This window comes from Silurus aristotelis, assembly GCF_946808225.1.
Source record: "Silurus aristotelis genome assembly, chromosome: 7".
Taxonomy (NCBI): domain Eukaryota; kingdom Metazoa; phylum Chordata; class Actinopteri; order Siluriformes; family Siluridae; genus Silurus; species Silurus aristotelis.
In genome coordinates, this window is record NC_139580.1 from 8,230,922 (window position 1) to 8,248,163 (window position 17,242).

General features: G+C 39.8%; 1 protein-coding gene across 6 annotated transcripts in view; it reads right to left on the reverse strand.

Moving 5' to 3' along the window:
* The window catches only part of cxxc5b (CXXC finger protein 5b), a 68,831-nt gene extending 53,534 nt beyond the window's left edge, over nt 1-15,297 (reverse strand). For 2 of the 6 annotated variants that reach the window (XR_014534453.1, XM_083547180.1), the window contains exons 1-2: nt 13,204-13,760; nt 5,935-6,959 (exon numbers count right to left, since the gene is read on the reverse strand). Coding sequence is in view for 4 of the 6 variants with exons in the window: in XM_083547180.1 (XP_083403306.1) it covers nt 5,935-6,759 (825 nt within the window). In the remaining 2 variants the exon portion in view is untranslated. Of the gene's footprint in view, nt 1-4,976; nt 5,166-5,210; nt 6,960-13,203; nt 13,768-15,025 lie in introns of those variants that run through there. The other 4 variants (XM_083547183.1, XM_083547181.1, XR_014534454.1 and 1 more) reach the window with 3 other exon arrangements.
* Between the last annotated feature and the right edge of the window lie 1,945 nt (nt 15,298-17,242).

Here is a 17,242-nt window from a genome sequence, read left to right on the forward strand (position 1 = left end):
AGTCAGTATTAAAATTCATCCTAAAGGTGTTCAATAGGGTTGAGATCAGAGCTCTATAGAAGGACATTTCACACTGTAACCCATGTAAACCATATCTTCATTGTGCTCGCTTTGTGTTTGGGCTTTCTAGTTCAAGTGTTGGAAAAATGCTAATGCTACTACAACTACAACAAAAAGACATTTGCAAATTGTATTCTGTATATAACTTTGTTTGTGACGAATAAAAATCTTGTATTTTTTCAAGTTTATTGCCATATGCACAGGTACTTTGTAGTTGTTAATTCTTGTGTTTCTCAGAGTCAGCTAGAGTCACAAAAGGCTTACATAGCATTTACATGAAATAGAATACACAAACAGACTTGACAAGAAACTACATATGGCTGAAAAAGTCAGGTTCTAATCCTTACACCAACCAACAAGCAACACGTTTGAAAGCACTAACTAGATAAATAGATATCTAGCTATCTTTGTACAGTCTCGCATGTGAAGGGCGGCCTTGGATCCAGTAACTATGTTCCATTTAATGTGCTGGTTTTGTATGTTTGGGTGTTTCCATGGGTCATGTGTTTGGGCTGTGCTTCCATATCTGCTGGTCCAGTTTACAAGACACACACACACACACACACACACACACACACACACACACACACACACACACCTTTAAGCCAATTCTTACTCCAACGCGGTGATCTCACGTCCCCTTTAACTCCCTTCAAAATCCTCCCCAGAGTAACCAAAGCATTCAGCGTTCCCATGTACGCGTGCAAACACACACACACAAACACACACACTATTATAGACACAAACACACGCAAACACGCACAGATGCTCAGCAACATACGTGCTAGACCTCAGTCACTGCTTATCAGCTTCATATCCTCTGTAACTGATAAAAAAGGCCGGTTTGATCTATTGCTAGAGCTGTGGCATTTACAAACACCATGACTAGTGAAGGGTTGTGTCTCTCTGATGCCAAATGACACACAAACATACAGACAGGATTCCAGGCCACACTGACACCTGGTGCTCCAGATGACAGCCGCAATGGCCAGATGGACTATGTAAGACTCAAACACACAAACACACACACTCTCCATCCCATACCATCCCCCCTCACAAGGAATAGGCTCAGACCAACGGACACAGCCACACACCATGGTCACTTTTACACTAGACTGGGAGAAATTTACTGTTTATATTGAAATCGGATGTGCAGTGATAAATGATGGAGCGTTTTAGACGTGAGGCAAATATGTGCCACAGGTTCACTCCGGCTTCATTCATTCATTCATTCATGTCCAGTATAAAAAATGTTGCTTTTTGAAAAAAAAGAATGGCCTCCTGAATAAATAGATTTGAACATGCAGTTTCCAGGTTGAAGTGTGGACTAATAGATGAGGGGGATATTTCAAAACAATGACGTATTTTTACTCATGTGACCCACTGAACTCAAAACAAAAAAGATGGCAGACAAAGTGCTGTAGTTTTTGTGCATTTTTTTTTACAAGATTAATATCACAACCCTCAGATTGTATGAGGGGACAGAGATTTCACTCGCTACTACTTCAGTTCAATGAGGTGAAAAGTGAATAAACACCTGACAGAAATGACGCAGGACAAAGCACTTTACGTTTTTATGCATGCGCAGTAAAAGGACGTGACCGTTTCAGATGTTTCGGTATGGACGAGCAGTTTCTGGAAAATGATTGTGCAGACGAAAAGTGTAGATAAAATACAGTTTATAAGGTTGGTCTGGATTAATGTAGATATAGGTTAGATGACATGGACATTAGCTTCTCGCCTTCTCTATATATCATGGGGCTGGATTTGTGCACAGGGGCATTGTCATGCTGGAACAGGTTTGGGTCATTTGTACTAGTTCAGTTGAAGGAAACTGTAATGCCACCACAGCAAAAGACATCCTATACAGCTGTGTGCCTCAAACTGTGTGGAAACAGTTTAGTGAAGAACCACATATGACTGAAAAAGCTTTCACCATATAATCTATTGACAATGCCCCTGTTTCATATAATGTATTTGTCTTCTCTGTGATAAAACTATAACATGCATTATGTTTTAAATAACACAGAGAATGCAAGTTTCTTTTATTGCAAATCTAAATTTACGTTTATGTTGCACAACATTAGACCATGGTATGACTTAAGAAATTATAACTTTTTTCCATTTTCATTTTTTCCACGTCTATCGGATTTTGTTCGATTTACATATATTTTTTTCTGTTTAAATATTTAAATGATTAAAAATAACATTTACACATTTAGCAGCCATTAACACAGTTAAACCTCTGCTTGTACCACCATAGAGATGGATAACTGGATGAGACTAAAATAATCAGCCCACCCTTGAGTTTGACGACGTACCTGTAAAGGATCATATTACCTCTGCAGTCAGTGTAAAACTAAAACTCTTGCTGGATATGACTTTCAAAGATTCCAAATGATAAAAAAATATTGTCTGTAGCAGAGAAAGTCGATCAACTATATAAAAAGCATGCAGACTAATCTCTAATCACTTAATTACTTCTGACTTGAACAATCAGAATATCTAGAAAAGGATTAACGCAAAACATATTAATTCAATTTAAACTTAAACTTTTACATAACGTTCATTTGCTCACTTCCCACATCCCTTCCAAAGTCCCAACTTCCTGCTTCAAAATAGCAGCAACAAAATACTACTAATAAACACAACAAACATGTTCAGGAATAATTCAAATAGTGAATCCATCTGACCAATAAAGATCTAAATTTAAAAGACAAAAATACAACTAATCTTACCTCACACACCTTTAACTACCTATAGAAGGTGTTTTATAGCTCATAATTATGAGCATATTTCACAATAAATGCAGCTTTTACATTTTCTCCTTTTATCCTAACAATTGAGATTTTAAACAATATAAAATTTTATCTCACGACTGCATAATCACAAGTGTACCTTTTTTTTTCAATCTCACAATGACTTTCTATCCTAACACAATTAGATCCATTTGCAAAAATCAAATCTCACAAACTCTTGTAATCGTCCCAAATGCGTGATATTAACCCAGTATTGAGAATGAATTAGAGACAATAATTAGAATAAAAAAATCATTCCAAATGTTTTCTGGATTAAATTGTTTAATTAATAATCAAAAGTAAGACTTTCTATCTGCCGGGGAATCACTTATTTGACAGTTAGTGCTTCTGAAAGTTTTGGTCTGTAAGTATAATTGAAATGATTCGTATTTTAGAATTCTTAGCTTTTTTTTTATATAGAATTTAGCTATAAGTAATACAATAGTAATTTTTTGTGTAAAAAAAAAAATAAAATCAAAACACACAATGAAAAGGGCATCCTGCAGGGGGGCTTATGTGGTAGATATCTACAGTATTAAATAAACAATATCTTAAACCTCGGACTAATTTAAAATTTTTGGTTATAGCTAAGACGTACCACAAGTTTACCACCATCAGTTAGAGGACAAAATGCAATCTTGCTTTAAATCAGGTAAACAATCACTTGCATTTAATCAGGGATATCCGACTGCTGATAAAGCTTCAAAAATAAATGCTGCCTAAATATTGGCTAAGTCACTTTTTTTTCTCCCTCAAATGTACTGTGTATTATGTTGCAGGTATTCCGGTCCTTGTTCAGAAATAGAAAACTGGATTTTTATAACAGGACTTTGAAATAAAACATTTTCCGGCTTGCTCATCAGGGACAAACTTACTCATAAAGAACATATTTATTTTTAATCACCGCATTATCTGTGTAAAGCTGCTTTGAGACAATGTTCATTGTTAAAAGCGCTATACAAATAAAAAATAATTGAATTGAATATCTCAAATAAATAGTTTTTTGTTTAGTTTAGTGTCAGTTTTTATATTGTTCAAGAGTAAGTATTTATAGAATTAAATATAATTAACTGTCATGACATTCGGGTGCCTGTTAGCTACATTTGCCTTATAGCTGCAATGAAAATCTGAAGAAGAAAAAAACGTTGAATTTTGAGGTAAATAATTTTTCTTTAAAAGTATTGTATATTACATTACAAGTATTCCAGTCCTTGTTTAGAAATAAAAAAAACTGGATGTGTATAACAGCGATTTGACAACTTAGATTATTTCATGCAGTTACCTTGAAAACTGTCAGAAATCTCCTACCGCTGTGTGCATGTCAGTAAATATTGATATCACGTTGAATATTATTACCTGATTCCACCTTTTGAATTTAGTACAGTGAACAGCACACCTTCCCATTATGCAACTCTGCCTATCTATCAAGTACAAGTTCAGGTCATACCTTCTGTTCCCATCATCCTACCATCAAAAACACCTTAATGATTTAATTATTGAATGGATTAAAGTATTGAATCGGTGGAAATTATCCATGTAATGAAGTTATGACCGATTCCGGATAAGCACTCTTACTCTGAGACGTTTCCAGAACGTCCCTATGGGCAGATAGTGTGATGGTTTTGGAAGAAGTAAAGAAAAAAATTTTTTCCTGCATTAGTGACTGAGTCAGCCACAGTGGAACCTACAGCGGTTGCTCAATCCTCCTTAGTACTGTAACTGCCCAAACACACTGCTGATTAAGCTCAGGAAGGACTTAAGGCCTTTCACCATTCTATACTACAACCAGAATTTATGATAAGCATTTCATCTGAAATTAGGCATTTTCATTTGGTTTATGATCCAATACCAATCTTTACAACTGTACAGCATTTAGTATCTTATCAAGGCTAATGCCAAGAAGAACCAATCATCCTTGAGGGTGGGGCTAGAAGCAATAATCACTGCTGATTAGTTAAACATACACATCAAGCAACATGTCCAACCATACCCACAGACAAACACAAATAATAACACCAGATACAAGAGTCAAATAGTTTTTTTTTCTCACTAGAGCTGTACATCAAAAATGAACCAGTTTTATTTCTGTATTTTCTTTCTAATTTATATAAACTTTTATTTTATTTTGGAGTTTTGTAAAATGTAATTTTTTTTTTTCACTAACACGCCATGCACCAGCCGAAAATCAAGCCAATCAAGCAAAAGAATAAGTTAATTAATGTTAAGATAATGTTTTGAGTCATAATGATGAATCGCATGCTTTTATCATAACTGTACCTGTTTTTTCAACTGGAGAATAAACCAGAACTACATCCTCAAATATTTTTCAAAGTGCAGTGGAAAATGTGTTACAAATTAGTAAATGACAAGAACAATAAGATGTTCAAAATGTTGTGAAATTATTATTTTTTTTTCCTAAATGGGGATTGGATAAAATGCATTAGTGTGGGAAATTTTGTATTGGCAAGCTGCAAAAATACAGCCATTACAATTATTTCTTATGCTTCCCTAACTGAAGACCATGAATGTTTTTATACTGGTGTGATTTCACAGAGTTTTAAAGAGCCATAACTCTTTGAAGGAAAAGGTACAAGCAATGACTTTAGATTCTAGAATTTAGATTCTTTAGAATGACTCTAGATTGAATGTATTCCAACCAAAGTTATCAACAGGGTCATGCCAAACAGTCTGAAGTTTTTCAGAGCAAGAGAGTGCAGATATGTTTGGGAATTGCCGTGGTGCTCCGTAACCCCTGGTATTGAACACTACAGCTTGCAATGTGCACTATCCTACCTACCTTCTTGTGAGAAGGTCTCTACCAAGGCAAAGTGAAGAAGACAAATATATTGTGCACGTGGTGTGTATTGATCTTCCATATGTTAAAAGGAACCAAACAGAATTTATTATTAATCCTGAAATTCTGAGGTATAATATTTATGTAATATTTATTAAAGCTGCTGTGCATGCAAAGTCATGTGCAATGTTCAGGCCAAACTACTAGAGCAGCACCCAATTTCTTCTTCAATGTTGGAAACCAACTTGTCAGTTTGTCTTCATTAATGTTTTAGCATTTTACCTCTAAACCGCCAGCTGGTTTCTTCTTAAGCTCCTCACATTTCCTGAACTTGCAGATCTGGTGGCCGGTTTTGCGGTTACGGCAGCTGCTGCACTGCTCGCAGTTGATCCGGCGCCTACAGGGCGGGCACAAACCGCAGCGTTTGCGCTTCTTCTTGGCGTTGGCACTAGCAGCCGCTGCCATCTCACTGTGTGCTTGCTGCTGCTCAGAAGCTCCTGTGACCTGCGACAGTGCCCCATCAGCCAAAAACACTCCAGCCGGCGTCATGATAAACAGGCCCGGGTGGAACGGGAAAGCGCCCCCGACACCACTATTGCTCAACAACGGAAAGTCTGTCACACTCCCCAGCGAATCAGAGGCTGAGACTGCTTCCATGTCCCCACCCACACCAAGGCTGGAGGAGTCAGTGACAGGAAGTAGCATGCTAGCTCGTCGTAAGAGCTCAGCTGCCTGGGCCAGATGCAAACCGCTTGGAGAGTCCAAAAGGCTAGAAACAAGTGCGCCTCGGTCCAGTTTGGTAAGTCCCACCTGGCCTCTGTGCTGGGCGTCTACCGAGTGAGACTTAATCCCTGTAGGTACTAAGGAGCTCTGGGCAAGTCTGTTAGCATTAGCAGTAGCTACTGCAGCTGCGGCCGAGCATGTTGCAATGTACTGAGAGAGCGCTCGGGAGTGTTTGAGGCTCTTGCTGAGAGGTGTGCTGATGATCCCGCTCCTGTTCCTCCTCTCCACCACGGGCGACGATTCTTCATCGGCACAGCAGCTGTCCCGAGCATCCTCGTCCTCCCTAGCTTGGTTTCCCTCCATCAACCCCCCACTGGCAGACATGGTCCACAGCTTGAGGGGGAGGGAGAGGGAAGAGGACAGGAGGAGGAGTGGAGGGTAAAGGCAAAGGGCAGCAATGTTCTGGCTGGTGCACGGCTAAGATTGATGCTAGAAGAGATGAAGAGTGAACCTCAGGGTGCTCTCCTACAACTGACAGTACACCGTGTTCACACACATTTTAAGAGGCTTTCCGACGTTAAGACCTGGGAAAGAGAAAGGAGAGAGAAGTTAGAATATAAATGATAAGTAGACAGGTGATTTAACAAGCTAGCAAAGATCTGCCTGCTTTATGCTCATTTAAACGGCTGCTAACAGCCGGAATTTTAACAGTGTATTTGACAGAAAAGAGAAAATACTTCACTAAGCTTTTTCACATTCTTTATATGACTTTCAGAGTGTTAATATCAGTATATTTTCCTTTCAATCAATGTCTTTAGGTTTGACTGTAGAAACAGAAAATAACGTGTAGTTTGTGTATTTTAAATATATTTTATACAATAAATACAACACATGCTAACAAATAGTCTAGATTTCATAAAGCTCTACAGATGTTACATAAACAGATAAACAGCAAATATGAAACACCATTAGCTTTAACCATATTAAGCTGAACTGTTTATCTACCTTGCAATCACTGTTTAAGGCTTGCCTATGACTAGGAGTTACTACCCAGTTGCTTTAATATTCCTCCTGCCAGTTCCAGTATGCAGAATCATTATTTCTTTGTCACAAGACATCCAGTAGTTCTGAGTCCAGTGACAGTCAGGAGGGTTGGACACAGACAGTTAAAGTAGTTAGACGTGTCCCAGGGTAGAAATTCTGCTGTTGTTTCTGTTTTTTTCCGTAGCAAGTCTTGCCATTCATTCACTGACTAGTCTGCTCGGTCCCAATCCCAGTGTAATTGGGTATTAAATTTGGTGTTCAATTGGTTGGAATTCATTTTAATACAACTCTTCTGCTCTACTCGAATCTCTCTGTGTCCACATTTCCTGCCAGGTGATCATATAACAGACCATTCACAGAGATGATGAGCTTCATTTGAATCAGTATACACTCTGGAATACACTGTGTTCCCTTGATGGCTGATTACTGGACCATAAACTGTCAAAAAATAATAATAAAGTACTGCACGGGTATAAAACTGTTCCCCAAGGTACAATGTAAATGACCCCCAAAGGTACACTTTAAGGGTGCACTCCAGCCACTTCTTCAGGTAAATAAAGGTACCGATGATGTACTCGTGGGGGTATCATCTCAGTGACAAATGATTGTACCCTTAAAGGTACAGAATTTTTTTCTGGAAAAGCTATGAGCTTTGGTATGGTAAAATGGTCCAGAGAAAACTGTCACTACATAAGGCAGAATTTGAAAAATTGCCCATTCTTAAGGGGTTTTGAGGTAATGTTTCCCCAAAGCTTCATAAGCTTTATCAATAGACTAGGGAATGAATAAATAGGATGGTGTATTTGGCTGGAAATAATGCATAAAAACCTACACTCAGGAGAAAGATTCCTAAGGGGTTACTGGGGATGAAATTCATAAACCACTTAAATCCTTTCCAGTGTGTCTATTCAAATGGCTAGATTTCTGTTCTAGACTTAAACATTTTTAAAAGCTTATATAAGCTGATTTGGGTAAGTAAAACAATGCTTGGGTGATACCCTCTTTAAAGTTGGGATATACTTAAGAGTTCCTAGCTTTCAGAAGGAGATTCTACTGAGAGAAAGAAGCTCTGCTATTGGCTCAACACTGCTACTAGTCCTGAAGTGCGTCAAATCTAACACCAGTTCTTGGTTCTAGATTTAACTTTTTGTGGAGTTAAATCGAGGCTACTTGCTGTCAATATTTATATATAGTTTCCATTTTTCCTTGAAGAGATTTGCTGTTTTGGGACCATCAGGCCAAATATGAAGCAGTTACTCCAGAACAGTGGGGAGCTGTAAAGATTGGACAGCATCAAACAGTGTTGCTGTGCACTGGTGGAAGGATTATTAGGGTTTTTTTCCCCTCCAAGTCATCTAACACCTTCAGAACAGGATGTGCACAAACCGCACTCCAAATCCAGACCATCCTTAAGCCAGGGCTTGTGCTTAACTGTAATTGAAACATGGGTGGGGCTATCCATTTTGAAGCTACTAATGTAGCTTGGAAAAAATGGTGGGAATAATGCTGTTTTTTTTCATGGAGTGGTCAAGATTTTCATTATAATATCACACACCAGACACAAACTTTGTTCACAAGCCTCTTCTAAACAAATGGAAATTATCTCTTAAGGTTTGAAATCGGAGGATAATTTATGCGCTATGTGATGACTTAAGAAGAATTGAGCAATGTTTGTGTCTGAGGCAGAACTATAGAGAAATCTCCAACCTGGACCAGCTTACCAGTTGGTATACAATGGGTGCTGGGCAAAGACTGACAGATCTATAAAGGCAGGGTGATGGGTAGGTAGAATTTTTACCAAAATGATTTTCTTGTTAAACTTCTTTAAGACATGCATTAATTCACTGCATTTCATTACAATTCATTACCGCATCTCCTATACCCTAGATTTGATTCATTCTTTTCCGTATAGTGTTTCAAACACTCTAATTGTCATACATTTATTTCTACAGTGCTACACATTGTAACGTATAAAAAAAAGTCAGAATTTCCCCAAAATGATCAATTCAAACATTTGTAGTTTGTGCATTAAGGCTATATTATATGCCAGACACTTTTCAAAATAATACTGATTTATTATATATGACCAAACAACATTAGATCTTGCAATATTTACAATTTATGCAGTCTGTAATCACTTGATCACACCTACTAGAAAAGGTAATTAAACCAAAAATGTATCTTTCCATAATTTGGAGAAAATTTTTATTGTGTGGTTTGTGGTTCTCCAACAATATTCTGCAGTCGAGTCTATTATCTGGTTTTGCCTTAAAGCATACTACTAAGTTTACATAAAAAAAATGCAATTCAACTCTACATTACATGGTCCAGTTCTGCTGCAAATAATTAAGAAACTGAACCAACAAACTGATACATACGTTAAATAACTAATTGAGGCTTCTAATAACAAACAACTTGACTGTCTCCGGATCCTTGGCCTGCTTGTGCAGCTGCAGTGCCATCACTTTGTTCAGGCCTGTCTTCATTCTTGCCTGGTGACCTCAGCTACCCTGCACTGCTTCCTCCACTCCCACACAAGCCTTCATATTTATAGTCATACCAAAGACTGTAACAATCCGATCAGAATGATTCCTACCTTTGGATCTAAAATATGATTGTTATAGATACTAATATTTATTAAGAAACTATACTGGTTTAACTAATGATGAAACAACTTACAAAGACATTTGTCATGTATTGGGATTGCAATACAGAATACAATACATTGAAAACCCTTTGTTCGTTCACGGACCATGAACTGACCTGCGATAGCTGATCTCGAGTATCTATTGTGTCTTGATTTCACACTTGCAAAATTTTAATTTAATTAATATAGAAAGTTCAGGTTAAAGGATTTCAAGTTCTTGTAGATTCTTGAAGTGTCACTCACTGCAGATTTGAGCGTTGTGATTGTGCAACACCACTATCATGAAAACTGACCAGGCTTTCTCACTTTGTGGTCTGTATGACGTGTCCAGTTTAATTTTCGTGTATTTTATTATTATACACTTTGTGTGGTGCACATGATATTCACTGTACTACTCCTCAATTAACCTCTCGGGTTACCTTGGAGGTAAAGAGTTCACTTCTGGCTGTCTCTAACCCTTATTCCTGAGGCAATTAACGAGACAGTTTGTGACATATGACCACATACTGGTCCAGCATTGTCAACTCCCCTTCGCCTGAAATTTTTCACTTGTAAAGAAAACCAGCAAAATCCCACCACATCGCGCTTCCTCGTTTGACTTTCAGGTCAGGTTGCCTCATAGACGGGTTTGGACACTCGCAACTAAACGTTCATCCATCTTGGAGGTCTGAGATCCATCAGGATGCTGTAAGCACTCATTACGTTAGTTCTAGAGGTCATTTACATATTGCAACAAAAAAAGTAATATATTATAGATTGCGTGAGCCCTAATCTGATCGTTGCATCTTGATGTACGGGAGGCTGTGGATTTAGAAATGAGTCCGGTCTGGTGAATAGGATATGGTTATAACTTCTTCACCTACACTTCACACACTGAGAGAAGGGGAGAGGGAGAGCTGGTGCATGACGGGAATGCAATGTCGGCCTCAGTGAGGGGGAGAAAAACGACTTAACAGAATGCTAAGGCAGGTAGACGCGAATCTCCCCGGGCAAGAGAGAGAGAGAGAGAGAGAGAGAGAGAGAGAGAGAGAGAGAGATTATACCGTCACGGTATTCACTCAGGCGCAAGAGCATTGAGAGAGAGAGAGAGAGAGAGAGAGAGAGAGAGAGAGAGAGAACGAGAGAGGGAGAGAGAAAAGAGAGAGACCGCGCACGCATTCACGCGCCCCGCTGATTGAGCATTTATGTAAGTCGGATAGTTTACGCGAGAATTGATAAAGGATGAAAGTGGCACGTGCTGCATGATCACTACATTGACGCCAATATGCAAAAGCACGTGCGTGAGTCAATTCATGAAAAGTCCCAAATCTCTTATCTTTTGTTTTTGTATCAGTATGTTGGACAGAGTAAAAAATGAAACGCCCGCAGGTATTGTATGAATCAGGTGTTGGCACCAGGTATTTGATGCAGGACAAAGGGCTCGAGCTCGGGGCGACCTTCCCCATTCAGAGGGGTAATAAATGATTGACGTGACACGGCCAGATAAGTTTTGGAGGTTATATGGGCGCTCCAGAGGCGCCGCTGAACCCACGGGATGCGCTTCAGAAGAAGGAGGAGGAAGGAAACCAGAAAGTCGTTATGGAGCGTTATCACGAGCTCTGTCGCTACACGTCAGCCTGATATCCGCCAAGAAGAGAAGAGAGGTGGTGATGTGGGGGTGAGGAGGAGGAGGAGAGAGAGAGAGAGGGGGGGGGGGGGGGGGGTAAAGCACCGCGTCCGGTCGCGTATTGCGGTGGTAAATAGAGAGAGGGAGGGGTGGGGGGTGGTCACGGGGACGTGGGGGGTGTCACGGCGAGAACTCCCGCACGAGCGAGGGACAATAGAGCGGACGGTCACCGCACGGGAACAATGAGCCCAACGCGAATTCTCTCTCTTTCTCCCTTTCTTTCTCTCTATCTACCTCTTTCTTTCGTGTCCTTCTATAGAAACCCGTCCTTTTCCAGCCGAATAAATCACGCGCGATCACGCGCGCGCACACACACACACACCGGTCACCCTCTCACCCTAATGTAAACGCATGGTCAATTAAAACGAAATAAAAAGATGAGAAAAGAAGAAAAGTTTTCCCATCAACTCAATCATTGCTCACATGACGCTCAGTAATGACTCACTGATCAGGTGCAGCCCCCCAAAATCACTCGCTTGTGAATAAATCAATTTTTGTTTGCTATTTTGTTTAAATTCTTTAGTGCATATTAGCACCAAAAAAAACAGGAAATTCATCCCTCCTTCCTCCTGCTTATGCAAATAGAGCAGTCATATTACTAGTGTAGAAGTTATACAAGGCTGAGCGTTTTGCCTACAGTCAAATGCACCGCCAGTCACTTCTAACGGGCGCTCATCACCATCACCATCATCCTCATCATCACCATCATCCTCATCATCACCTCACCGGGAATAAACCTCAGCTCTAATAACACTCATGATGACGGGCATTGTTTCAGCCGCTGGTCTGAGATCGGTGTGTCCATGGCGACAACCAGAGAGGTTCGGAATGCGCGAGCACGTACCGAAAGAGAGAGGGATAGACGGAAAGAGAGAGAGAGAGAGAGAGAGAGAGAGAGAGAGAGAGAGAGAGAGAGAGAGAGAGAGAGAGAGAGAGCGCGAGAGAGCGCGCGTGTCTGAGCTGCTTCTCGATTCCCCGACATTCTTTCCGCGTATTCCTCCTCGCGCGCTCGCGCTTCCGGAAGAAGATGTCATTGTAACTTTGAATAGTCCTCGACAAACTCTGATCCCCCGCCCTCCCCCTCTTCCTTCCTTCTCTCTCTCTCTCTCTCTCTTCATCCCATCCCTCCATCCTTCCCTCCCTCCTTCAAATACTATATCTGCATATTCGCAAAACGCACGAGCCCCCCCAGGGTTTTGTTTTTCTTTCTTTCATTCTTTCTTTTTTTATTTCCTTCTTACCCCACCGTTCGCATCTTCCAACGCGGTCACAAGCCAAAATTAAAGGAGGGAGAGAGAGAGAGAGAGAGAGAGAGAGAGAGAGAGAGAGAGAGAGAGAGAGAGAGAGAGAGAGACTCGAGCGTCCGCCAGCGTTCAAGCCGGGGATTAATACCGACAATAAATAAAAGCAAAGATAAAACCGCACCAACGTGTGAAGTAAAAATATCAACACCAAAAAATCTCACACTCACCTGATACCAATGTCCGAGCGTGTTCTTGTTTTTGTTTATTTTGTTGTTGTTTTTTAAATCAAAGTCTAAAAAGAAACCACGGGCGCACGAGCAGGCACATGCACATACACACGTGCGCGCGCGCGCACACACACGCACTCACTCACTCACACACACTCACACGCACACACACACACACACGTTGTTTACTGTATTAAAGCGAGGAGAAATCGGAAACGGTGCTAGGATTCGGTCGGAACGGACGCGAGCGCGTGGGCTCGTCCAAGCCGTCGTCGCCTCTCGCGCTACCCTCCCACCTCCTCCACGTCCCCGCTCCGCCGAGAGCAACATGCAAACACATTTCATAGATTTTTGGAGCTTCACGCAAAAACCGAAGTGGACTTTCTTCCATCCCGGCCAGATACGCGCCGAGGGAGAGACAAGAAAATGAAAGGAAAGGAAAAAAAGCCCAAACAAAACAGAACCAGTGCTCTTAATAAGAACACGTGCACGTGAAGCCGACTTTACATTTCTGTAGCATATGCATGCATGCAACCAGCCTAATGAATGAAGTATAGTTATGGCAGAGAGAGAGAGAGAGAGAGAGAGAGAGAGAGAGAGAGAGAGAGAGAGAGAGAGAGAGAGAGAGAGAGAGAGAGAGAGAGTGAGCATGGATAGGTTAGACGCAGCCCATTGTTGACATTATTCTTGATGGCTGTTGGCTGATGATTTTTTTTTGTTCCTCCCTACATGAGCCACATGGATTTTTATAGGCTGCCTCTTTAAGACACAAACTTTTTTTTTTTTTAATGCACATTCATGCTTTCCAGGAACTTTGACCTGCATCTTATAATAATATTATAATAATATCCAGGCAGAAAGAAAAGGGGAGGTGTGTGTGGCTATGTGTATATATATGACAATTATATATATATTTATATATATTTATATATGGCAAATGATTGAGAATGACAAATAATAACATACATCACATCCCGTATTATAATAATGACACAAGCTATGACATATAGCACACAAGACACAAAGCTTTTTCCCAACACAATTATGCTTTCTAGGAACCTTGTATCTAATTATAATAATACTTGCATCTATTAATCATATTCTAATAACAGGAATATAATACCGCGTTAAAGAAAAGGTGTGTGTGTGACAAGTGATGACATATATCCCAGATCACAAAGTGTCTATCTATCTATCTATCTATCTATCTATCTATCTATCTATCTATCTATCTATCTATTTATATATATATATATATATATAAAACCAATCAGTTTTTGGAGATTTATTAATCTAATGTTTGCAAACATGATGCACTGAAATGCATGTCAAAACATGTTAGACGAAATCATGAAACCATCAGCACATCAAATCTTAAATAAATAAATATGTATAGCCTAGGGCATTAAAAAAAAAAAAAAGATTAGATATATGTGAATACCTAATGAATTGTAAAGACAAATATATATTATGTAGTGTCAGAATTAATTAATTTGTGTGTGTGTGTGTGTGTGTGTGTGTGTGTGTGTGGATGAGAGCGATAGACCATGCAACGTCTAATGTATAACGCATGCTCATAGTCTATAACACAAGTGTGTGTCATGACTGGAGTAATTAGGAAGCACTTATAGTAAACACAGCACGCGCCTGGTCATTTTTACTATGGAAATGAATAAAGCGGCTCGTTACCATTCGTGCACGGTGCAGGTTTTTCTTTGTGCTTTGAGTGCGCTCGGGTCCGGGATCTCGTGCCGCACCAGGTCCGGACGGTATCGGTTCGGTTCGGTTTTACAGTATGTGTAAAATGTACACTCGCCAATACCTTGTTCTTTTGCACCTTGTCTCCGTTCCGTTCCGTTCCGTTCCTCTGGCGCTGTATCCGGCGGCCACTCTTTGGTCCACTCCACCTCTTGCGAGCGTCCTGTGCGCTTGGCAGGCGGCCAACCGAAGCGCGGGGAAGCGACACCGCCAGGGCGGCAGAAATTTTTTCCCCTCCGTTTCGGGCTCCTTCCCCAGCGGCAGGCGGGCGGACATTGGCTGGAAAGTGGAGCAGCTCGTCAGGGACGATCAATGAACATCGATCCACGCTGGCCAAAGCCGAGGAAGCTTTGGCAACCAAAAAAAAAAAAAAAAGAAGAGGAAGAATAAATAAAGCAGTGTTGCTGCATGAGGGTTTCTTCTTTTTTTCCTCACTCCATAATTTAATACAATTGCAATATGTAGTTTTTGAACAACATCATGACACAAAGGTAATGACTGTGACCTGAAAATAATAAAATAAACCCTCTTAGAATAAGTTTTTAATTGTTATAATTTGAATTGTATTGGTCTTAATGGTGTAATCCTACTAGGATGATATGTGACAAAATTAAAAACCAGTACAACCCTTTTGGGAAACATTCAGGTACTGGACAACATTAGGTTTTAGGGTTTCATAATGTTCATGCAATGTTTACAAACACAATGTAATGCAAACCATTTATTAATAGTTTAACAGCTGATGTCTTGTAGTTATATTTATACTGGAAACTATTAAGTATTTTTTAGGGGAACTATTGTATAAAAAATTAATACTATAAAGGTTCCTGTGTTTTCGTTTTTGATGCTTACTTGGCAATTTTAGGTTCACGTAAAAACTTTTATAACCATAACCAATTGTTATTCTGTTGTACTGTAAATTAATCACCAATAAGGAGGTGCTGTGTGACCCGTTACTACAGTTTATATGATACATGATACACTATATGGAGATTATATCAATCAATCAACAATTAAACTAACACCTTCATATAAATAGCTACTATAAATGTACACTATATGGACAAAATATTGGGACAACTGACCATAAGATTTGTGTGTTTTTTGAACATCCAATTCCATAATTAGTCCCCATTTTTATATTACGTTAGGTTATATTTTTAGGTTATATTAACTTCCACTCTTCTAGGAAAATGTTCCACTAGATGTTGAAGTGTGCTTGTGGAGATTTGTGCTCATTCAGCCACAAGTGTGTTATCAAAGTCAAGTACTGATGTAGGTGAGGAGGCCTGAGGTGCAGTCAGTGTTCCAAATCCAGGTGTTCAATGGGGTTGAGGTCAGAGCTCTGTAGCAGGCCACTCAAGATCTTCCACTTTAACCCATACAAAGCATATCTTCATGGAGCTGGCTTTTAAGCTGGAACAGGTTTGGGTCTTTCTCTTAAAGTCAAGTAAAAGTTTTATGCTACTGCAACTAGACAATTGTGTACCTCCAACTTTGTGGTAACAGAGCAGAGAAGAACCACATATGGAACTAAATGTTAAACATGGTGGTTCATCCATAATCATATTATTGTGGTTAGACAGACCTGATGCCCAGTACATGTAATCATTTCTTAATTAAAAATCTGTTGTTTTTGTTAAGTTTAGTTCATTGACCACTGCTTCACTTCTACACATTATTAAAATCTTGGACAATTGGTTTTTAGCAAAAAAGCTTAAAATTCAGAATCGTGTTTGTTTTAAACAGTTATTAAGGTTTAAAAACCTATGCTATGCTTTCAAAGAAAATACAGTCTCCTTTTTTTTTTCGGCTGCACCGGTTAGGGGTCGTCACAGAGGATCATCCATCTCCATACTCCACTACTACAACTACCTGCATGTCTTCCCTCGCCACATTCATAAACCTCCCCCTTGTTCTTCCTCTTTTACTCCTTCCTGGTGGCTCCATCCTTAGCATTCTCCTACTGATATACCCCATGTCCCTCCTCTGCACATGTCCAAACCATCTCAATCTCGCCTCCATCACCTTGTCCCCAAAACGTCCTACATACGCTGTCCCTCTAATAAACTCGTTTCTAATCCTGTCCATCGTCGTCACTCCCAACGAAAACCTCAACATCTTCAGCTCTGCTACCTCCAGCTCCACCTCCTGTCTTTTACTCAATGTCACTGTCTCTAATCCATACAACATCTCAGGTCTCACCACAGTCCTATAAGCTTTCCCTTTCACTCTTGCAGATACTCTTCTATCACAAATCACTCCTGCTATCACTCTTCTC